At 38.1% G+C, this 25,265-nt stretch overlaps 1 protein-coding gene across 1 annotated transcript in view; it reads left to right on the top strand.

Moving 5' to 3' along the window:
* Positions 1-25,265, top strand: part of VWA3B (von Willebrand factor A domain containing 3B) — a 214,933-nt gene that overhangs the window by 141,421 nt on the left and 48,247 nt on the right. Inside the window, exons 17-19 of the mRNA XM_035001730.1 lie at positions 7,667-7,783; positions 9,177-9,264; positions 9,357-9,504. Of these exons, the coding sequence (XP_034857621.1) occupies positions 7,667-7,783; positions 9,177-9,264; positions 9,357-9,504 (353 nt within the window). The remainder of the gene's footprint in view (positions 1-7,666; positions 7,784-9,176; positions 9,265-9,356; positions 9,505-25,265) is intronic.

Genomic DNA, 25,265 nt, shown 5'->3' on the forward strand with positions numbered 1-25,265 from the left:
CTCTAATAACTTCCATGCTTTTTTCAAGCCCAGCTAGTATCTTTAAAATCATCATTCTGAACTCTAGTTCCGACATCGTACTAATGTCTGTATTAAGTAGGTCCCTGGCAGTCGGTACTGCCTTTTGTTCTTTTTGTTGAGGTGATTTTTTCCGTCTTATCATTTTGTCCAGAGGAGAATAGATGAATGAGAGAACAAAATGCTAACAGGGTAACAATGTCCCCAGAAAATATACTCTAAACAAATCAGAAAAGACCTGAAACTGGGGCGCCTGGGTGCCTCAGTTGGTTAAGCGACTGCCTTCAGCTCAGGTCATGATCCTGAATTCCCAGGATCGAGTCCTGCATCGGACTCCCTGCACAGCAGGGAGTCTGCTTCTCCCTCTGACCCTCCCCTCTCTCATGCTCTCTCTATCTCATTCCCTCTCTCAAATAAATAAATAAAATCTTAAAAAAAAAATACCTGAAACTGGGGGAAAAGAAAGGGAAAGAAAGAAAAAAGATAAAAACAAACAAAAACAGAACAAAACAAAAAAAACAGAATATGATGAAATATGATCAGGCTGGTGCATAGATCAGTGCCACACACTAGATTGGGTGTATTTTGGTTTGTTAGAAGAAAGTACCTCCCAAAATTTTAAAGAAAGAAAAACGTATATATGTACAAAAATAAGAGTTAATACGATGAAGGGATGGAATATGACTGTAAAGATGAAAATTATAAAAGATTTTGTGAAAGGAATTGATAAGAAGTTGTTTGAAAAAAGAAAGAAGAGGATTTAAGGGAGAAAATGTGATCAGGCAGGAGACTAGAACAAAGCCATACACTAGAGATTTAGGGTATATTTTGATCTGTTAGAAGAAACTGTATCTCAAAATTTTAAAGAGAGAACAACTTATATATATATGCCAAAAATAAGAGTAACTACTATGAAGAGACAGAATATGACTCTAAAAATGAAAAATAAAAATGTTTTTTAAAAAAGGGATTGATAAGATGTTGGTTGTAAAAGGGAAAAAGAAAAATTAAAAAAAAAATTAACTTTAAAAGACTAAAGAATCATGGTAAAAAAGCCATGAATTCTATATGCAGTATTCCCCTAGCGCTGGAGTTCTGCCATTCTCATTGATCAGTAGACTTGGTCTTGGCTGGCTGTTCTTGCTGATCTTCTCGGGGAGGGGCCTGTTGCTGTGGTTCCCAAATGTCTTTGCCGGAGGCGGAATTGCCCTGCCCTTGCCAGTCCGGGCTAAGTAATCTGCTTGGGTTTGCTCTCAGGAGCTTTTGTTCCTGCAAGCTTTCCCTACAGCATTGGAGGACGAGAGTGAAAATGGCAGCCTCCCAATCTCTGCCCTGGAGGAGCCAAGAACTCAGGGCCCCACTCCTCAGTGGGCCCCCAAAGAAAAGCAGTCAATCACTCCCATCTCCCCGGTCTCCGGCCATACTCTGTGCTCACCCGGTCCCGAGCATTTCTATCTCTGGCACACGACCTGTCGTGGAGTCTCCAAACCCAGCAAGTCCTGTGGTGCGCTCCCGCGCCGCTCCTCCCGGGGGAGGAAGGTGAGTCTCCCCGGATCTGCTGCTTGTTGGGTCCCTGCTGGAGGAGCAGTGGCGCGACTGTGCCGCGGATCACGGTTTATGGCAGCCCTGAGCTGAGAGCCCATGCCTCGGCTCTGTCTCTGCAGCCAGTTTCCCCGCTCTGATACCTGGGACCTCTGCCGCACTCAGGCACCCCCGGTCTTCCTGTGACCCTGAGGGTCCTGAGACCACACTGTCCCAGCGAGGGTTCCACCTCCTGCTTAGCCACTGGAGCGACATCCCTCAGCGGAGCTGACTTCTAAAATTCCGATTTTGTGTTCCGTCGCTCTATCCTTGCCAGATGCGGCAGATGGAGGCCCCCTCCCCAGCCATCTATCCTCCCAAATATCGCCTCAGATTCACTTCTCCGCACATCCTACCTTCCAGAAAGTGGTCGCTTTTCTGTTCAGAGAGTTGTTGCTATTCTTTTCTTTGATCTCCTGTTGAGTTTGTAGGTGTTCAGAATGGTTTGATCCCTATCCAGCTGAATTCCTGGGACCAGACGAAATCCAGGTCTCCTACTCCTGTGCCATTTTGCTCCGCCCTTCCTTTATTACCTTTTTAATGACTGCAAGATCTATAGTGATGTCCCCTATATTGTTTCTGATATTAATACTCTGTCCTCTCTCTCATTTTCTCTCTCTCTCTCTCTTTTTCAATCTTGCTAGAGGTTTAATCAGATTTATTGGTACCCCCCCAAAAAACAGTTTTATCTAATTGATTATCTCTAATGTTTTATTTTCAGTTTCATCGATTTCTGCTCTTTATTGTTTCCTTCCTTCTGCCTGCTTTAGTTTTATTTTATTCTTCTTTTTCTAATTTCTTCTTTTTCTAATTTGTTTTAAGAACTTATCATTGATTTCAGATACTTCCTCATTTCCAGCATAAGCATTTAGTGCAAAAATTTCTCTCCCAGCACTGTTTTAGCTGCATCTCACATATTTTAATTTGTTGTGTTTTTGTTTTCACTCAGTTCTAAGTATGTTTCTTTCCTTTAAGGCTTCCTCTTTAACCCATGGATTATTTATAAATGTGTTGTTTAATTCCACATGTTTAGAGTTTTTCCTGTTGTCTTTCTGTAATCACTCTCTAGTTTGATTCCACTATGGTCAGAGAACACACTCTGTATGATTTCAATTCTTTTTAATTAGTTGGGATCTGTTTTAATGACTTATAGTCTATCTTTGTAAAGATATGAAGATTTGTGGGCACTGGAAAGATATGTGTATTCTACTGTTACTGGGGGGAGTATTCTGTCTATGTTAGCTGGATACTGTTGGTTGACTGTGTGTTTTCTGCCCCTGCCAATTTTGTGTCTAGTAGTTCTTTCAGTTTTTGAGAGGGAAGTTATGAGGCCCTTAACTATATTTGTTGCTTTGTCTCATTTTCCTTTGAGCTCTATCAGTTTTATTTAACTTCATATATTTTAAGACTGGTTTATGTGTGCCCATTTAGGCTCTATGTTTTCCTGGTAGATTGATCCCTTTATTATGTAAATTTTCTTTGCTGTGAATTCTATTTTATCAGGTATTAATATTAACCATGCCAGTTTTTTATTAATATTTTCATGGTATGTCTTTTTCCATCCTTTTACTTTCTTTTATTATTATGTTCAGTTAGCCAACATATAGTACATCATTAGTTTTTGATGTAGTGTTCAACGATTCATTAGTTGCATATAACACCCAGTGCTCATCACAACATGGCTTAATACCCATCCTTTTACTTTCAGTCTATCAGTGTTGTACTTAAAGTAAATTTCTTGGGGCGCCTGATTGGCATGGTGTCCAACTCTTGGTTTTGGCTCAGTCAAGATCTAGGGTCATGGGATTGAGCCCTGTTGTTGGGCTTCACACTCAGCTCAGAGTCTGCTTAAGACTTTCTCTCCCTCTTTCTTTGCCTCTCCCCACCTGTGCTCATGCAAGCACATGCTCTCGCTCTCAAATAAATAAATCTTTTTTTAAAGAAAGTAAATTTCCTAGAAGTAGCATATATTTTGATATTTTTCTTTTATCCACTCTGCCAATATATTTTTTGATTAGTAGTATTAAACCATTTACATTTAAAGTAATAATTGATATGTTAGCACTTCTATTATTTTATTATTTTCTATTTATTTTCATTGGTCTTTTTCCTCTTTCTTGTTTCTTGCCTTCCTTCAGGTTACTTGAACATTTTTTATAATTCTGTCTTGGCTTACTTGTAGTTTTTAAAAAATTTCTCTCTTTGTATGATTTTTGCAATTGTTTCTCTGGGTATGGACAGCATATGTAAGTGACTTGTAAAAGTCTAGTGGTGTCAACATTTTGTTGACTTTGTGTGAGTGTGGAAATCTTACTTCAATTTAGAAAATTTCAAATTTCTTTATATTCCCCAGGTTTAAATACCATTATCTGGAGTATCAGGTGGTGTTATAATGTCTGTTTCAGTCATTTCTAAGGATTGATCTCCTAGCCACAGTTTTTTTTTTTTTTTTTTTTTTTTTTACCATGTGTAAGAATAGTTTTATTTTCTCTTAATTCCTGAAGGACAATTGGACAATTTTACATTCAGAATTTGCAGTCAATTGTTCTTTCCTTTTTGTGGTTGAAAAATAGTGAAGCCTCTCTTTGGGGCCTCCTACATTTTAAATGTGAAATTTTCTGCCATTCAAACTGGTGTTCCCTTAGGTAATATGTCTTTTCTCTCTGGCTACTTTCAAGATTTTTTCCTTTGTCTCTGATATTCAAATGTTTTACTGTAATGCATCTTGGCATGGATTTCCTTGGGTTTATTCTGTTTGGTGTTTGAATCTGTACATTGTGTCTTTCACCAAATTTGGAAAGTTTTCATCTACTATTTCTTCAGAAAGTCTCTGTTCTTCTGTCTGTCTCCCTGTCCTTTTGAGACCTGGATGGTATGAATGTTGGATATTTTGTTATTATCCTACAGGTCCCTGAGTCTCTATCTTTTGTCATATTTTTTTCTCTGTTAAAATTGGCTGAATTCTATTGTTCTGTCTGTCCTACAGTTCTCTGACACTATCCTCTGTCATCTCTGCTCTACTATTGAGCCCATCCAACAAGTTTGTTATTTTATTTTTTAGTTCTACAATTTCCACTTGGAAATTTTTATAACTTCTGTTTCTTAGCTGAGATTTTCTATTTGTTCATTTGTTTCAAGAGAATTTGTAATTAATTGTTAAAGCATTTTTATGACAGCTTCTTTGAAATCCTTATCAGATAATCCCAACTTCTGATACATCATTCATTCTGTTGGCATCATTTGATTGTCTTTCTCATTTAAGGTGTGATTTTCATGGTTATTGCTATGATGGGTAATTTTTTATAGTATCCTGAATGTTTTGTCTATTATGTAAGGGACTCTGGATCCTATTCAGATCTTTTATTTTGGGAAGTAGTTGCCCTGTTTATTTTTATTTTTTATTTTTTAGATTTTTTTTTAAAAATTATTTTATGTTAGTCACCATACAATACATCATTAGTTTTTGATGTGGTGATCAATGATCCATTGTTTTCATATAACACCCAGTGCTCCATGCAGTACGTGCCCTCCTTAATACCCATCGCTGGGCTAAGCAATCCTCCCTCCCCCCTCCCCTCTAAAACCCTCAGTTTGTTTCTCAGATCCATAGTCTCTCATGGTTCATCTCTCCCTCCAATTCCCGCCCCCCTTCATTTTTCCCTCCCTTCTCCTAATGTCCTCCATGCTATTCCTTATGTTCCACAAATAAGTGAAACCATATGATAATTGACTTTCTCTGCTTGACTTATTTCACTTAGCATAATCTCCTCCAGTCCCATCCATGTTGATGTAAAAGTTGGGTATTCATCCTTTCTGATGGCTGAGTAATATTCCACTGTATATATGGACCACATCTTCTTTATCCATTCATCTGTTGAAGGGCATCTCAGCACTTTCCACAATTTGGCTATTGCAGACATTGCTGCTATGAACATTGGGGTGCATATGGCCCTTCTTTTCACTACATCTGTGTCTTTGGAGTAAATACCCAGGAGTGCAATTGCTGGGTCATAAGGTAGCTCTATTTTTAAATATTTGAGGAACCTCCACACTGTTTTCCAAAGTGGCTGTACCAACTTGCATTCCCACCAACAGTGTAAGAGGGTTTCCCTTTCTCCACAACCTCTCCAACATTTGTTGTTTCTTTCCCTGTCCATTTTTGCCATTCTAACTGGTGTAAGGTGGTATCTCAATGTGGTTTTGATTTGGATTTCCCTGATGGCTAATGATGATGAACATTTTGCCCTGTTTAAAGTTAGCACATAGACCTTGGCCTGCTTCTGTGGACTGTGGTTCCAATGGTAATTTTCACAGCCTTTGTGATATTATTTTGGTGCTTGGTTTGCTGGTGTTAGTGGGGCTACAACTGGTCCCTGCTGGTGCTATGTAAGGGAGCAGCAAGAGTTTCCTCAGGCCAGGAGGCTGGATGTCTCTCGTGGGGAAAAATTGTGGTAGCTTCCCCACTACTATCTTTTGAGTGTTTTCATGTCTGTAGGCAAAGGAGGGGAGCCTTGAACCTACAGACGCCAAGAGGCTTCCTGGTATGGGCCAGTTGCCATAGCTGGATCAATCTTGCATGATCTGTCCACTTGTTCTGGTATCTCTGTACAAGGGAGGAAAGTCTTAGGCTCATGCCCATACCAGGCCACTTGTGTAGCCTGCCTGCCATTCCAGTAAGCCTGAGTTTTGCTAGAAATGCTACTTGCTACTTGTCCTAAACATTTTAATGGCCTTTCGTCACCTCCACCATTTCACTTAGATTTGGGATTATTGCTACTGATAGGCATCCCTGTCCTGAATTTTTTATTCTGTTTCAATTTTTAACATAGAAGAGTAATGAAATGTAGTGACTGACTACAGAACATGGGGAGTAGTTAAGTGCTTGAATCCACTGCCAGATAAATATGTTTTTATTCATTATTTTCAGGGTTTGGGAATAGTACAGTTTTTATGTTTGGAGACTTTTGGAGCTAAATTTTATTTTCATTTTGGCACACCTGTTGTTTTGCCTAACAATTTTGGTCAAGGTGGCCTGCCAGAGTTCAGCTCTCCTATGTAGATCATTTATCTCTTTTACTCACAGACACAGCTCCCAACGAAGTTTATCCTTCTTAATTCCCGGTTACAGAGGCAACCAAGACAGGAATCACCTTGTTGTTGCCTAGAAAAATAATGAATAACACTTAGCACAGTCCTATCTCTATGTACAGAGACCACTGATGTTGACTTTCTGTGAAAAAGAGAGACAGTTTATAGATTATTAGCTCATCTTCAGTCTAATTATCTAGTTTCTTAATAGGAGAGGCTAAATCTCTTCTTGTTGAAAACAAGGACACATCTCATTCATGAATACTACATAAAACCTTGGTACTTGTGCCTCCAAATTGTGAAGTACAGAACACATTTACAATTAATGTGGTTTCTGTGATTGCATATGAAAAATAATCAAGATGTCTTGGTACAAGCTCCTTACTTTCTATATAACACACAGATTAAATGTCAATATTTGATAAGTATCTATTTGCTAGTTAAAGGACTGCGATCTGTGAATATGGTGAGGCATCACTCCTAGGATTATGTTATGTTGATCTTAAACCAAGGTTGTGTAGGAGAGCCCAGTATACATGAGCTGTTTAAAGGAGGAGCTTTTTTCCAGCTGGTGACAGAAAAGAAAGTCAGAGAGTCTTGAAGCACGAGTGGAATTCAGTGTGCCATTGCTGGCTTGAAGATGAAGGGGCTACATGAGTAGTAATGTGGGCGCTTAGGGAGCTGAGAGGCCCCCTGACAGCCAGCAAGGAAAGAGGGACCTCAGTCCTGCAGCTGCAAGGAAATGAGTTCTGCCAACAACTTGAATGAGCTTGGAAGTAGATCTCTCTCAAAGAGGGGCAGAGCTTGAGCTCAGATAAGTGGAACAAGCCTTTACTGCAGCATTTAGTTGGTGGCAGAACTGTCCTCTAAGATTTGGAAGCTGCATTCTTTTTTTAAGGATCCAAGAAAATAGGTGCATCTAATAAAGTATCTCCTTTTGTCCCAATTCCTTTAACCCCTTTCCCTTTGATACCAACAGAATCAACCAAAACCAGCCTGCTCAGAAACCAGATGTCCAGCCTCAAGAGCTCAGCTTGCAGCAAGAGGACAGATGGCCTTTCCACTTCCAGCAGCTGGAACACTCCAAGTGACAGAGGCAAGCCAGAGAGAGTCTCTATATCAGGAAGCGCAGGCTGGCCTCCCTTTGCCCAGTGTGTCTGCTCCTAAAAAGCTGGGTGTAGATACATTTTGGGGGAAACAAATCATTTTTAAGTGGGTTAGGTTTGCTTTCTATTCAGGGACTCCTTGTAAATCATGTCTGCCTGCTATAGTGAACTGGATTTTCTTAGACTGAGATTTGCAATTACTGTGCCTGGATGTTTAATACACAAGTGGCTCACATAACTATGGTGCTAGTGTAGTGCTTGCTGCCCCTCCGTGGTTTGAACTTGAAAACCTAATACTTCACAGTTGGTTTATTTTCTTCCCTTCATTCACAGGTGGCGACATCTGATGAGCCCCTCTCTGGTCCATATTGTCAGCCTTTGGGGGGCTAAGTGTGAGGAAAATATGATTTTCCACCCCAATTTTATTATAATAATAAAATCCTTATTCTTAAAATCGTAAATTTCTAAGAGTTTAATTCCTGTAGGACTTTTCCCTGTATTTCAAATAGTTGATAACTAGTAAATCAAACTAATGACACAGATATGTACAATCAGTCCCCTAAGTAGGAGGAAGTGACTGAGTGACAAGTGTACACTCTATCATAGCTGAATCTAACCTTATGTTCTTTAGTGCTGATTGTTGTGATGTCTTTTCCTGTGTTTCAGTTAACCTGTCATAGTCCCTAGGTCTGCTATATGCATGGTTCTTAAAGGGCTTAGCATATGATGAGTAGAGTATGATTTCTTAGATATTCAACCAACTCACTCCCAAACAGCCCTCCTTCTAGATGCTGCCAATTCAACTAGCTAATATTTCTTTCCACTTATAAGTCCAAGTTTATATAAGGATATATATATTAAAAATCCCAAATATTGATTTGAAAATGTGTATCTACAACTAAACAGGATCTAATAGGGATTTTGGTTTTCCATACAGAGTGGAGGAACCACAAAGCAACTATCAGAAACTAAAATGTTGATCAAGGTTCTTTTGTATAATTTGGGGGGAGTCTAATGAAGCCAACATTGAACAATCATTGGTTAATGGCATTGTCAAATTTAACATTGTAAAAATGTGTTTTCTGGGGAATGAGAGAATGAATGTCTCATTCTTCCATGGAGAGGGATCTCAATGGATATGGGATGAAGTAGATAAGCAAAACAATGATAGGGCCGTATTCATCTATGCATTGGTCTTTAGTGTAATTGCAAATGAATCTTGCCAAAGAACCCACTATGACAGTCAGGATTCTCTGAAATATGGTCCATTTGTTAATCATCGGTCACAACCGAACTAAAAGATAAGCGTGATCCTTTTGCATTTTTGATTAAAAAAACCCATTTATTACGAAATTATACAACTGTCATTTTCTCCTTCCACAGAAATAAGCACCCTGCTGACAAATGAGTACCTAGATGGCAAATCATTAGGAAGAGTGAGTCGAGAAGGAAAAGAGGTTCATGACCAAGAGTGAGTACTTTAATTTTACCAGGGAGGTTTTGTTGTGTTTTTATTTATTACAAGTTTTAAAGCATCATAGTCTGTGTTCTTATTTCTTCAAGTATGTCTTCAGAAAAGTGGCTCAAGACCCATGGCTTGGTTGCCAAGAAACTCACTGTCATGGATGCCTTGTCCATGACAGCGGTCCCTCACATCCCCACCTATGTTCCCATTCTGGACAAGCATGTTGTTTCCAAGGTCTTTGATGAGGTAAGACTGATTTTCTATTTGTCCCTGCCTGATGTATTTTTCATTCCTGGTTCAAATAAAATGTAGTCCACTTTGGTCTTGTACAGTTGTAACAGAAATGTATTTCAGCCATTGAAAAGAACATTATTTGTAAAGATAGTAAAAAGGAGAGAGAAAAGCTCTTACGAAGTTTTGTTTTTAAGCCGAGAAGACATTGGTCTTTGTTGGGTTGGCTGTTCACAGCTGGTTGCTGGTGGGTGGCAGTGTGGAGCTGCAAACATGTTTGAAAATCTTCTCAGAGTCATGAGTCATGAGTGAACATTATCCAGTATCAGAGGACCAGGGGAGAACTTGTGAGAGACTATGTCCTCCCTTTGCTTACCTTCTCTTCTTAAATATAGTGGCATCTTTTCTTTTCTTTTTTTTTTTTTTAAGATTTACTTACTGAGAGAGAGAGAGAGAACACATGCATGCCTGCATGAGTGGGGGGAGGGCAGAGGGAGAGATTCTCAAGCAGACTTCCGGCTGAGCTCCGGGCCCAACATGAGGCTCGATCTCATGGACCCATGAGATCAGGACCTGATTTGAAACCAGGAATCGGACCCCTTAGCCGATTGAGCCAACCAGGCAACCCCAGTGGCATCTTTTCCATCATAAAAGTCTCCAAAGGAAAAAGTCAGAGAGGGAAAGAGGGAGGGAGCAAGAGAGACGCAGAGAGAGAGAGAGACAGAGACAGAGAATGAACCAGAGCCAAAGAACTGTAAGAGAATGACAGTCATATCTTGGAAGGGGAAAAAGCAGTGGGAGAGCATGGGAGGGTTAAATGTGGAGGAATGCCAAATAAATACTGAAAAGTTTCCCTTGAATTGGGCAACTAGAAGGTCCTTGCCCTTAGCAAGAACAGATTCAGTGGAGCAGCCAGACTGTTCAAGAATGAGGAACACACAAAAAACAAGGATATGAAGATCAAACCCCAATGCTTCTGGACAAATACAGTGGCAGCTAATGATTTAAATAGAAACATACCAGGCTTTATAGTCACTAAATGGAAATACTATCCTTAAAAGAACTCATCTCATCCTGTGATGGTTACAGAAGAAATGTAGGGTGTTTGGAATTTGCTTCCCAATCATTGGGAGGGTGGCAGTTGTTGGGGGAGGAGAGGAATAGGTAAAAGAAGATTGGCCACGAGTTGATAACTGTTAAATTTGCATAATAATAATATTGAATCAGGGGAAGCTCGTTCTACTATTCTGTCTGCTTTTTTACATAGCTTTGATTTTCCATAAAAAAAATTGAAAAAAATCAAAGGCAGGAAATCTTTTTTTTTTTTTTTTAAGATTTTATTTATTTATATGACAGAGAGAGACACAGCGAGAGAGGGAACACAACCAGTGTTTAAAAAAAGAAATCTTTTTTTAAAAAAAAGCCTTTATCGGGGTGCCCGGGTGGCTCAGTCGTTGGGCATCTGCCTTCGGCTCAGGTCATGATCTCAGGGTCCTGGGATTGAGCCCCACATCGGGCTCCCTGATCAGTGGGAAGCCTGCTTCTCCCTCTCCCACTCCCCCTGCTTGTGTTCCCTCTCTGGCTGTGTCTCCCTCTGTCAAATAAATAAATAAAATCTAAAAAAAGGGGGTGGGGGCTTTATCTAACTGGTCTTGATGTATTTGGAAGAAGCAGAGGAATTGGTGAATTTTTTCTCTTAGTCACATTGAAGACATTACACTCACGGAGTTCAACATGCACCCTAGTTTTGCACAACCAGTGATTTTTGCTCTGGAGGTTGTGTGTGATTGATGATGTATTCCTCATGACTCTGCCTCACAGTGAGTGGTTCTGTGTCTGGCTGAGACCTTGTGACTGGCAGGTTCTATTTGTATCTCCAGTGAACTCTAACCTGTTTGGTCAGATAACAATGTATCACTTGAACTTGACTTCCTCCAGAAGAAGCAGAGAGAAACTGAACACTAATTGATTTCTTCTAGGAAGTTTGGTGGCAGCTTTTCCTATTCTGTGCATTTATTTTATTAATACTCTTCAGTTTTATTTGGAATAAGATGTCTTTAGTGAACTCTACCGAGAAGTAGAATTTTCTTGTGCTTCTCACGTCTCCTTCTAAGCCTTCCAATAGCCTGAAACATGGAAAAGTAAATTTCTCAAAAAAACAAACATGATAGGGTAGGGAAGTACAAACATAAAATCAAAGAAGAAACCACAAGGGAAGGATTTATAGATCAAATACAGAAAAATGTTATATTGCATAAAAACATACAAATAAAATGAAGGCAGAGCTCAGAAAAATATTTGTAACATATACAACAAAGAGTTACAAGAGTAATGTCTTAAATATGTTTTTGAGTTTGCATCCATATAAACCTGTGTGTGTGTGTGTGTGTATAAATCATTGTTCTGTTCACAGAACAACATACATACACACGTGCCCATACCATAAAAGAATAAAAAAATGGTAAATACCTCATTGGAAAATCTAGGGAGATAAATTAAAAAATAATCAAAACTCCATACAAAAATATTTCTTACCTGGTAACCTAATATATGCGTTGAGAAAAAGTGCAAACTGAAAAACCAGTTAGACAACTACCCCACCACCACCATCAAATTTGTAAGGTTAAAAAATACTAATAAACAAACAAACACAAATACCAATGAACAGTGATGGCAAAATTAGGATGAAATGAGAACTTTTATATTCTGCTGGTGGGAGTATAAATTGGTGCCTCCTTGGCAGTACACTCAGAGGTGTTAAGAGCATACAGCCTTTTCTCCAGTGAATCCATATGTAGATATTTCATAATCAGAAATACTGATACATATATTCAAAGAATGGTTAGTGCTGCCTTATATCTAACAATGAGAATGCTGAAGACAACTTAAATGTCTACAGGGTATACCCGTATCATGGAGGGTCATACGTTCATTAAATGTCATGTTCCTAAAGAATAAGGAATGACATAGGGAAAAGCTCTCAATGTAATTTTTTAAAATTTAATTTTATTATGTTATGTTAGTCACCATACAGGTACATCATTAGTTTTTGATGTAGTGTTCCATGATTCATTGTTTTCATATAACACCCAGTGCTCCATGCAATACATGCCCTCCCTAATACCCATCACCAGGCTAATCCATCCCCCCACCCCCCTCCCCTCTAAAACCCTCAGTTTGTTTCTCAGAGTCCATAGTCTCTCATGGTTCTTCTCCCCCTCCGATTTCCCCTCCTTTATTTTTCCCTTCCTTCTCCTAATGTCCTCCATGCTATTCCTTATGTTCCACAAATAAGTGAAACCATATGATAATTGACTTTCTCTGCTTGACTTATTTCACTTAGCATAATCTCCTCCAGTCTCATCCATGTTGATCTAAAAGTTGTGTATTCATCCTTTCTGATGGCTGAGTAAGCTTCCATTGTATATATGGACCACATCTTCTTTATCCATTCGTCTATTGAAGGGCATCTCAGCTCTTTCCATAATTTGGCTATTATGGACATTGCTGCTATGAACATTGGAGTGCATTTGGCCCTTCTTTTCACTACATCTGTGTCTTTGGGGTAAATACCCAGGAGTGTAATTGCTGGGTCATAAGGTAGCTCTATTTTTAAATATTTGAGGAACCTCCATACTGTTTTCCAAAGTGGCTATACCAACTTGCATTCCCACCAACAGTGTAAGAGGGTTCCCTTTCTCCACATCCTCACCAACAATTGTTGTTTCCTGTTTTGTTAATTTTTGCCATTCTAACTGGTGTAAGGTGGTATCTCATTGTGGTTTTGTTTTGGATTTCCCTGATGGCTAGTGATGATGAACATTTTTTCATGTGTCTGTTAGCCATTTGTATGTCTTCTTCGAAGAAGTGTCTGTTCATGTCTTCTGCCCATTTTTTGACTTGATTATTTGTTGGGTGTTGAGTTGGAGAAGTTCTTTATAGATCTTGGTTATCAGCACTTTGTCTGTAGTGTCCTTTGCAAATATCTTCTCCCATTCTGTGGGTTGCCTCTTAGTTTTGTTGACTGTTTCCTTTGCTGTGCAGAAGCTTTTTATCTTGATGAAATCCCAAGAGTTCATTTTTGCTTTTGTTTCACTTGTGTTTGGAGATGTATCTTGAAAGAAGTTGCTGTGGCCAATGTCGAAGAGGTTACTGTCTATGTTCTCCTCTAGGATTTTGATGGATTTCTGTCTCACATTGAGTTCTTTCATCCATTTTGAGTTTATCTTTGTGTATAGTGTTAGAGAATAGTCGAGTTTCATTCTTCTCTATACAGCTGTCCAATTTTCCCAGCACCATTTATTGAAGAGACTGTCTTTTTTCCATTGCATATTTTTTCCTGCTTTGTCGAAGATTATTTGATCATAGAGTTGAGAGTCCATATCTGGGCTCTCTATTCTGTTCCATTTGGTCTGTACGTCTGTTTTTGTGCCAGTACCATGCTGTCTTGGTGATCACAGCTTTGTAATATAGCTTGAAATCAGGCAATATGATGCCCTCAGCTTTGTTTTTCTTTTTCAGCATTTCCTTGGTGATTCAGGGTCTTTTCTGATTCCATACAAATTTTAGGATTGTTTGTTCCAGCACTTTGAAAAATGTTGGAATTTTGATCAGGATGGCGTTGCAGGTATAGATTGCTGTGGGCAGCATAGACATTTTAACAATGTTTATTATTCTGATCCATGAACATGGAATGTTTTTCCATCTTTTTGTGTCTTCTTCAATTTCTTTCATGAGTGTTCTGTAGTTCCTAGAGTATAGATCCTTTACCTCTTTGGTTAGGTTTATTCTGAGGTATCTTATGGTTTTTGGTGCTATTGTAAATGGAATCGATTCTCTAATTTCTCTTTCTACAGTTGCATTGTTAGTGTATAAGAAAGCAACTGGTTTCTATGCATTGATTTTGCCTGATGGATTCCTGGGTGAATTCTTCCAAACATTCAAAGAAGAAATAATAACTATTCTCCTGAAGCTGTTTCAAAAAATAGAAACAGAAGGAAAGCTTCCAGACTCATTCTGTGAGCCCAGCATTACCTTAATCCCCAAACCAGGCAAAGACCCCATCAAAAAGGAGAATTTCAGACCGGTATCCCTGATGAATATGGATTCCAAAATTCTCAACAAAATCCTAGCTAATAGGATCCAACAATACATTAAAAGGATCATCCACCACGACCAAGTAGGATTTATGCCCAGGATGCAAGGGTGGTTCAACATTCGCAAATCAATCAATGTAATAGAACACATTAATAGGAGGAGAGAGAAGAACCATATGGTCCTCTCAATTGATGCAGAAAAAGCATTTGACAAAATACAGCATCCTTTCCTGATTAAAACTCTTCAGAGTGTAGGGATAGAGGGAACATTGCTCAAGTTCATAAAATCCATCTATGAAAAAGCCACAGCGAATATCATCCTCAATGGGGAAAAGCTGAGAGCCTTTCCCTTAAGATCAGGAACATGACAAGGATGCCCATTCTCGCCACTATTGTTCAACATAGTACTAGAAATCCTAGCAACAGCAATCAGACAACAAAAAGAAAGAAAAGGTATTCAAACTGGCAAAGAAGAAGTCAAACTCTCCCTCTTCACAGATAACATGATACTTTATGTGGAAAATCCGAAAGGCTCCATCCCCAAATTACTAGAACTCATACAGCAATTCAGTAATGTGGCAGGATACAAAATCAATGCACAGAAATCAGTTGCTTTCTTATACACTAGCTCTACGTATAATTAATGCTAAATGAAAAAATCAGGTACAAAGCTCCACATATATAGTACATAAATTTGGTTACATATATGTATGATGTAGACGTAGCACTCTTTCTCCCTCCTTTTCTCTTTTACCAAAATGTTAATAGTGTTTATCTGAGTTAGGAGATTATTGGAGATTTGGGGGTTTTGTTTATGTACTTTCTAGTTTTTGTTGTACTACTTTTAACTGAATATATATTAATGTTATACTGACAAAGGTTAAGAAAACCAGACTTATAACAAATGATAAAATGGTGAAATATAAAGGGAACCTAATTTTTAATTAATTATTGGTTTATTTTTATTTGCTAAGTAATTTATGAATACATTCTCAGTATGGAATGCCATGTAGAAGTCTTTAAAGGAAAACGTGGAAGCTTTTCTCTTAGCCACTCTCGTCTACAAAGGAAACTCTGATAGTTTGGTGACTACCTTTCCAATTTTTTTTTATTATGTTCAGTTAGCCACTGTATAGTACATAATTAGTTTTTGATGTAGTGTTCAGTGATTCATTAGTTAAGTATAACACCCAGTGCTCATCACAACACGTGCCCGCCTCAATACCCATCACCCTGTTACCCCCTCCCCCTCTCCCCTCTGAAATCCCCAGATTGTTTCTCGGGATCCATAGTCTCTCATGGTTCATCTTCCTCTCCGATTTCTCCCCCTTTGAATTTCCTTCCCTTCCCCTATGGTCCTCTATGCTATTGCTTATGTTCCACATATGAGTGAAACCATATGATAATTGTCTTTCTCTGCTTGACTTACTTCACTTAACATAATCCCCTCCAGCTCCATCCGTGTCGATGCAAATGGTAGGTATTCATCGTTTTTGATGGCTGAATAATATTCCATTGTGTATATGTACCACAACTTCTTTATCCATTAATCTGTTGAAGGGCATCTCAGCTCCTTCCACGGTTTGGCTATTGTGGACATTGCTGCCATGAACACTGGGGTGCACATGCCCCTTCTTTTCACTATGTCTGTATCTTTGGAGTAAATACCTCTTAGTGCAATTTTTGGGTCATAGGGTAGCTATTCTTAACATTTTGAGGAACCTCCATACTGTTTTCCAAAGTGGCTGTACCAGCTTGCATTCCCACCAACAGTGTAAGAGGGTTCCCCTTTCTCCACATCCTCACCAACATTTGTTGTTTCCTGTTTTGTTAATTTTTGCCATTCTAACTGGTGTAAGGTGGTATCTCATTGTGGTTTTGATTTGTATTTCCCTGATGGCTAGTGATGATGAACATTTTTTCATGTGTCTGTTAGCCATTTGTATGTCTTTTTTTGGAGAAGTGTCTGTTCATGTCTTCTGCCCATTTTTTGACTGGGTTTATTAGTTTTTTGAGTGTAGAGTTTGAGAAGTTCTTTATAGATCTTAGATATCAGCCCTTTATCTGTAGTGTCATTTGCAAATATCTTCTCCCATTCCATGGGCTGCCTCTTAGATTTGTTGACTGTTTCCTTTGCTGTGCAGAAGCTTTTTATCTTGATGAAATCCCAAAAGTTCATTTTTGCTTTTGTTTCACTTGCGTTTGGAGACGTGTCTTGAAAGAAGTTGCTGTGGCCATGTCGAAAAGGTTACTGCCTATATTCTCCTTTAGGATTTTGATGGATTCCTGTCTCACATTGAGTTCTTTTATCCATTTTGAGTTTATCTTTGTGTATGTTGTAAGGGAATGGTCCAGTTTCATTCTTTTATATGTAGCTGTCCAATTTTTCCAGCACCACTTATTGAAGAGACTGTCTTCTTTCCATTGGAGAGCTTTTCCCTTAAGATCAGGAACACGACAAGGATGCCCACTCTTATCACTGTTGTTCAACATAGTACTAGAAGTCCTAGCCTCAGCAATCAGGCAACAAAAAGAAATAAAAGGCATCCAAATTGTCAAAGAAGTAGTCAAACTCTCCCTCTTCGCAGATAACATGATACTTTATGTGGAAAACCCAAAAGACTCCACCCACAAATTACTAGAACTCATATTCAGCAATGTGGCAGGATACAAAATCAATGCACAGAAATCAGTTGCTTTTCTATACACTAACAATGCAACTGTAGAAAGAGAAATTAAGGGATCAGTTCCATTCACAATAGCAGCAAAAACCGTAAGATACCTAGGAATAAACCTAACTAAAGAGATAAAGGATCTATACTCTAGAAACTACAGAACACTTATGAAAGAAATTAAGGAAGACACAAAAAGATGGAAAAATATTCCATGCTCATGGATTGGAAGAATAAACATTGTTAAAATGTCTATCCTCCCCAGAGCAATTTACACTTTCAGTGCCAACCCTATTAAAATACCATTGGCATTTTTCAAAGTGCTGGAACAGACAATCCTAAAATTTGTATGGAACCAGAAAAGACCCCAAATCGCCAAGGAAATGTTGAAAAAGAAAAACAAAGCTGGGGGCATCACGTTGCCTGGACCTCAAGCTATATTACAAAGCTGTGATCACCAAGACAACATGGTATTGGCACAAAAACAAACACATAGACCAATGGAACAGAATAGAGAGCTCAGATATGGACCCTCAACTCTATGATCAAATAATCTTTGACAAATCAGGAAAAAATATCCAATGGAAAAAAGACAGTCTCTCCAACTCTTTTCTACACACACGCTCATATATATATGTATGTATACATAACATATATTTATACACATATGCAGAACAATTTTAATAATCATAAATGAGGTGATACCATATGGATTTGCCATTTTTATCTTTTATAATTTGTTGTTTATTTTATAAAAATTATCTTTTAAAAATTAAGGTCTTAGGGGCACTTGGGTGGCTCAGTCAGTTAAATGTCCGACTCTTGATCTCAGCTCAGGTCTTACTCTCGGGGTCATGAGTTCAGGCCCCATGTTGGGCTCCATGCTGGGTATGGATCCTACTTTAAAAAAAATTAAGCTGTTAGAGACTTTTACAGATGTGTAGATATGGGTCTGTCTCATTCTTACTAGTTTCAAGGTTCTTCCTCATTATTTTATTTCTTAATTGAAGTATAGTTGGTACACCATATTACATTAGTTTTATGTGTACAACACAGTGATTCCAACAACTCTATAAGTTATGGTGTGCTTACCACAAGTGTAACATCCTCTGTCACCATCCAATTCTATTATAGTACTGTTCACTGTATTTCCTGTGCTGTACTTGTCATCCCCAGTTCTTTCCCATTCTTAATGGACATTTACATTATATCCTTCTTTTCCATATCACAAACAATCCTGTAACAGATTTCCTTGCACAGAGATTTTTGGGCACATGTACGTGTCTCTTTTGGGGTAGATTCTGTGAAGTGGTGTTGCTAGACCCAAAGGGTGTGCATGTTTAAAATTTTGACAGATGAAATCAAATAACCTTCCAAATAAATTTTACATTTCTACTAGTTACAGCCCCAAGGACAACCTTTTTCCCAAGAGGAACTCTATATAATATTTGTTGATAAGCATTTGTTCTATAAGTGTAGAAATGTTTTGAAAACCCTCAAAATAATATGCAGACGTAAAATCTTATTCAACCTGTCCTCTCTTCACTGGTTCGTATTCTGAAGAAGTAAACAGTAATTTATATAATAATAATATGCCTACTCTGAGATTGTTATGGGATTAAAAGAAGTAATGCATGTAATAGTCCATACTCAGCAGGCACTCAGTAAATATTGGCTTTTATTCTAAAAATATTCAACAAATATTACATGCCTACCGTATGCAGGCCCTGAGCTGATCTCTATAGTATAGCCAAATAAGACAACCAATGTTTCTACCCGAACACAGTTTACCATCTCATGGAGGAAATAGCAATTTAAAAAAGTCCTGGTTAAATGCGACAAGTGGGAGGTGCAGAGTGAAGATGCAGGAGAGGCCCCTAAGCCAGTTTCATTTGTCAAAGAAGGCTTCACACTTGGCTGTGAGAGTTAAGACCCAGGAACAGAAAAGGAGTTATGAGGTGAGGACGTTGGGAGGGATGTCCTAAGCAGTGGGGGAGCAGGTGGGGGAGTTTAAGGGTCCAAGAAAGTTTGTTATTCTAAAGAATGTTTTGTGTGACTGGAAGAAGGTGTTAGCACTAGTAAAGGAAGTGCCTTGATTGATTAAGAAGTTGGAATGTCATCCTGAGGACAAGCAAAGGGTTTTTAGCAGAAGATCAAGTTTGGGCTTCAGCAGCAATGTGCAGAGTAGTTGGAGAGGTTTGAAGCTGGGAAGGGTAAGAGTCAGTCAGGAGGCAAAGCCTGGATGACTATCACCCAGGTGGCAACAATGGGGGTGGATCCAAGGCTATTTTCAAAGTCAGGTAGATAAGACTAAGCCATGTGGGGCTCAGAGAGAAAAAAATATGGAGTGATTCCCAAGACGGAAAAACTGGAAGAGTAGTGAGGGTTCTGTTCTTTATAAGAACATTCTAGTCTTCTGACCCTAGAAAGCAAAGCCAAGGGATGAGGAGCAACATTTTTCAATTGCATTCCACCATTGGTACTTGTGCTTGGTGACTTTTGTGACAATGTAAATTCTCATCACAGACCTGTGAGTAGGTAACACACCATCCAGCATGCTTACCTTCCTCCATTATTGATAGTTAGAGCACAAATCATGATGATGATGGGAGTATACTGCAGTAAATTCCAACTTCACTCTCAAAGCACGCCTATATCTTTTATTCCTTAACATCTTCTCTGACTGGAAGAGACCCTCACTTAGAAATGGAAAGAATAGTAAGACAATAACCTAAAAATATCTCCTCCTTAGTGGGATGTATAGCTTTTTGAGATTTGGACCTAATGTTTTATGAAAAAGTAGACAAAAAAGTATAATGGAGCTGAAAAGGAAACCTGAATCTTAACCCACTTCACTGAGAATTTTAATTGACTCTTACTCCTATGTTCTGTGCCTGGCCACATCTGTCTGGGCCGAATTGTAAAGCAGTGTTTGGCTTTGTCCCCAGCTCTTTATTTCATTCATGACTTATGTATGGGCTCTTTCTTCTTCTGGAACACAATGCTGTTTTGGTTTTCAGTGTTTTCCGGACCAGCATCAAATCTGTCACCTTGGAAATGAAGTATTGAGCAGAGAGGTTGCCCTAGCAACTCTTCATTACAAGATGCTAACTGGCACTTTTGGTTTCCAGTGGACCAGATAATTTTACCTTAGCTCTTTCAAAAAGATTAATTCATTGCCAAGTCATATAAAGGATAAAATTGTTTTAGTTATTTGATGAATCTGGAATTCAGAGTTCTTTATTGCCAATTGCTTCAAAGAAAAGTGAAATAATTCAGGAACATTAATCTGTATCATTGGAAATTTACATAATCAGCATCAACATCATGATGTTCTTTAATAACATCCCATCAAGGCTTCCTGCTTTGCCGTAATCTGGGTTCATTAGGCACATAACTCTGTGGTCAGATACGCTGGGCTTGCACACTAGCTCCATCATTTACTTCTGACAGGCCATGGCACAATCCCATTAATATAGTACATGATGAGCCCTCATTACTGGGTTTCGAACAAAGCATTTGATATCATCAAAGTATTATATCTAAAAGTTAGAGCAACTTAGTGAAATTGCTATTCATCTTGTCGTTTAGCTGACAAGGAAGTTAGATGCAAAGAGGTTAGGGATGCTGTTAAGGACAAGCATTTTGTTGCTGTCGTATATAGTAGCATTGAACATAACGAAATTATGTATTGATAGAAAGGCTTATCTTAATTAAAAATTTAAAAGGACAGTTACTACAAAAGCTATATATATTCACTGTGTATAAAAATTAGGAAATACAGATAAGTGAAAAAGAAAGAAACAGTAGAGTCATAATTCCACCACTGATGAATCATTTGGTAGTTGTTTGACCAGACCTTTTTCGCTACATATGTATCTTTTGTTCTTTGTTTTTGTTTTACCAAAATGAAGTCAAACTGAATATACAGTTTTGTGCCTTCATTTTTACTCAACAGTCTATGGTGAACATTGTTCCAGGTCAACAGATGTTTATCTTCTACAATTAAAGTGTTCACTAAATTGAAAAGAACAATCATTTCTTTTCTAAAAGTTTATATGAAAAATGTGGGACATAGACTACTCTGTAGTAAGTAACATATTTTCTTGGGTTTATGAATGATCTTGTTGACACACTCTTCCTTTGCCAGTTAATTGTGTGGTCCTGCTTTCATTTGTTCTTTGGAGACTGGAGATGTTCCAGTTTGAAAGCAGACATTTAAGCTTCTGCACTCAGCAGTTTGTGCATCCGCACTGTCCATAAAGCCACCACATCTGTGTTCAGAGTTACCCATGCAGGATTTGTGCAGCTCTGGCGTTTTCATTACGCACATCCCGTCAGACCTCTCCTTGGCCAATCTGGCAGCAAGCTCTGGGATATTTGTTGGAAGAGCTGATTAAGTTGAAAAAAGTGAAATTGGTGAATTAAGCCAAGGTTGAACAATAAATATATAAACACCAGTTTCATACTGTTTTCTCATTTTCAAAATGTGGGGTTGCTGATAAACACAGAATGTTGTCAGGAGGAACTCTACCTGTAGTATGACTTTAACAACTAATACCTGTGCATACAGTTCTGTATTCTGCTTCCTTCATTTAGCATTTGTTATGAACATACTCCCTTGTAATGACCATATTTGGATGAATTTTTAATGGTTGCACTAATATTCAATAATATGAACTACTGCAATTTATTTAAATTAGTCCCCCATTAGTGCACAGTTTACTTGGAATTTTAACAAGGCCTATTTACCTATGTCTTTGTTATCACTTAAGAGCAGTACATTAAAAAAAAAATTTTTGCCAATTGCTGTGTGAAAATGGTATTTCATTTTAATTTTCTGTTCTTTTATTATTTCAGAATAGTTTTCTTATATAAGCTAAATCTCTCAAAATCTTGTTCACTTTATTCATATTTCTAGCAAATACCTCTTAAAAAAATAGCAAAGTTACATTCATCCCATGCCTCAATTACCAAGAATTCAAATTTGGTGGAATCCAGACTTCATTATGTTTTATAATATAGATAAACATTTTTTGAGCCTTGACCATTATTTTTAATTTATATATAGTTTTAGTTTTTCAAATATTCAATAAATGGTTACTTTGTACATGTATTATGCTAGAAAACTAGTAGGTTTTTTTTTGAAAGGAATAAAGAACAGCAGAGTTTGGTAGAAAGAAAAGGCATGTAACAAAACCTGCAACTCAATGTATATATCAATATAGGGACTGAATGAGAAAATATGTAGAGAGTGCTTAATGCTTGGCAGAGAGTAAAGGATAAACACTATTACCATTATTGACAAAACTATTCTTAAATACAGTGGTTGCTTACAGGTCTAACAGTGGGAAAAATTCTAACAGAATCAACCCAAATTAGCTGTCTACGAATTCTAGCAATTTCTTCTTTCTTTATGGTCGATGACCCTCTCTCTCTCTCTCTTTCTTTCTTTCTGTCTCTCCCTCATTTATCTCTCTCTCTCTCTCTCCCCCATCTTCCCTCCCTTTCTCATAGTTAAAATCTTTCCCCACAGGGTATGATTATTAATATCAATTTGGTAAGGCTTCTTTAGGTTAATCTCAAGAGAATTGAGGTAGGTGATATCATGAGGCTCTTTTTTTGTTGTCAAATATTGTCCAAGAGGGTCTCTTGATTTTCATTATGAGAGGTAATAAGTAAATCATTTTCAAAGGAGATGTGATCAGGTTTTATTCCCTTTCAAGCAAAGTTGTCAGTTTTTTCATTAACTGCACCCTCCTCCCCACATGCTTCCTTGCAGAAGCTGGGCGGCCATGGTTCTGATCCCTCAAGTCCTATCAGAATGCCCCTTACGACCTCATAGTCACACTACATTTGACATCATAAAGAGAATATCCCATGGGACCTCCATGTGACCACCATGTTGTAAAAACTAAGACCACAGACTGAAGGTGTGGAGTATGACTTTGTCTTTCCCTAAATCTGCATGCAGAAAGGAATGAGAGTGGGTGCACAGAGCCAAATTTGAACTACTACCACACTGAAGTACATGATGGCCACGCAAGGCATGAGATCCAAAACCACAAAAGAGGGAAGTAGAACATTAATATAAATGTTATCATGTTGCTAAATATTTTATGGTGTTGATTTGCATTTGGGCCATATGTTGGCAAACTTGGAGAGCTATTTATAGACTTCTAAGGGGGTGTTTTTTCCAGAAGTGATAAAAATGTAAAGGTCTTTGATTTTGTGGAGATTGATTTCTTTTTCCTCTGAAAGTTTTTGTGATATGTAGCTCTATTTTGAGAGTTGTGGTGTTCTTTTTTTTTTTTTCCGTATTACTGCAAGCTTCATTCAGTGTTCAAAGCCCAGTCGACTCACCTTTTAACCTACTGTTCTGGCCCCTTCCCTTTGACAAAAGTTGTTCTAGAAGCCACATGCTGAATTCCTGCTCCTGACAAGTAGTGAGGTTTGATTTCATAGCCTCTTCATTTCTTTCTGTTTTCTGAATCTTTGCCTATTTTCTTGTTTGTTTTGGTCTTGATGTTTAAATTAAAAAATTAGTGTATGTAGCCATCCATTTCAATGTCCTTTTTTCCAAGATAGGTTTAAAGTACTCTTTTTCCTGTCCATTTTTTCTTATGGCACTTCTGTATGTTTTTGTACTTTTACATAACTGTTACTTCTTTGAAGAACCTAATCATAATTTTAATTATAATTGCTATAAATTTTTGTTAGATGGCTCATAAGATTAATTTCTTCTCAACTGAATTTACAATCTCATTGTTGATTTTCTCAGCCATCATTTTTGCATTTTTTTCATTATAGATTTTGGAATTTTAGTATAGATTAACAGGATTATTTTAATCTGTATTTTTCTTTCTCCAGTTTTGCAGTTGCCTAAATCTATCCCCTTGTAACCTCCCCCCACCCACCCCGCCCACTGGTGTTTAAAGCTCTCATTCCTCGGTGGTACTGGAATGTGATAGATTCAGAGGGTGGCTTGGTATAGTTCTTGGTGGTGATGCTACATCAGTGTCCTCTCTCAGTTGGCAGAATCTTCTTCAAGGGTGAGAGGCCCTCAGACCAGTACTGGATTCAGGCCCGCACTGAGCCTGACTTGGGCACTTGGCGTACAAACACTCATACATAGTCCCACTTGCTCTCCAGGAGTTGTGCACCGCGCCTCCACACGCCCCCTCCGCCCCGCCCCTGCTGTCCTTAAACACAGAGACAGCAAGTCCACAACTTCAGCCCTGCTCACTTGTTCCCAGTTCCATTCAACTTTTGTATCTAGAAATTTATCAGCCATGCTTCTGACCTTTTTTTCTTTCCTTCCTCCTTTCCGTTCTCTGCATTTTTTTCCTTAAGCAATAACAATTCAATTTTTGTATAATTTTGGATATAAGAGGGAACATAAAAGCATGACCTATATCATCTTGATTGAAAGTAAAAATTTACTTCTCAAAAGCAATTCTCCACATTTTCAAAATGCCTACATGCTGCTATGGTTGGAATCATATATAATTTTGAAGCAATTTTATAGCTTGGCATTCTGTTAGACTTTTCTCTTTTGTTTAAATATTAAGGTATGGAATATACTTTTTTATGAATATATATTTATTCATTTACCAACAAACATTTGTTGAGGGCATACTATGTGCCAGCCAATGTTCTAGGTAATGGGAATACAGTAGTAAATAAGACAAAGTTTCTACTCTGATGGAGCTTATATTCTACTAGAGAGAGAGAGGTAACATGCAAAGAGGTAAGTATATAGTATTATAGGTATTAAGAAGATGGCATGGAATCATAGACATACCCAAACCCAAAAGTAAGCACCAGGTGCAAGCAGAAAGACTACAAAAGAAGCCCTCTCTTTCTGGTAGTCTGCTGTTCTTATAGAATGTGATCACTAAGGCTTCTCTCTTTGACATTTATAAGAATCTCTTATAAACTGACAAGGAAAATAGTCCAAAGATGTTAAATATAATCAGATATTTTCAAGAGAAAATAAAATGTAAAA

The sequence above is a fragment of the Mirounga leonina genome, unplaced genomic scaffold (genome assembly GCF_011800145.1).
Source record: "Mirounga leonina isolate KUSES-001 unplaced genomic scaffold, KU_Mleo_1.0 Mir_125, whole genome shotgun sequence".
Classification (NCBI taxonomy): domain Eukaryota; kingdom Metazoa; phylum Chordata; class Mammalia; order Carnivora; family Phocidae; genus Mirounga; species Mirounga leonina.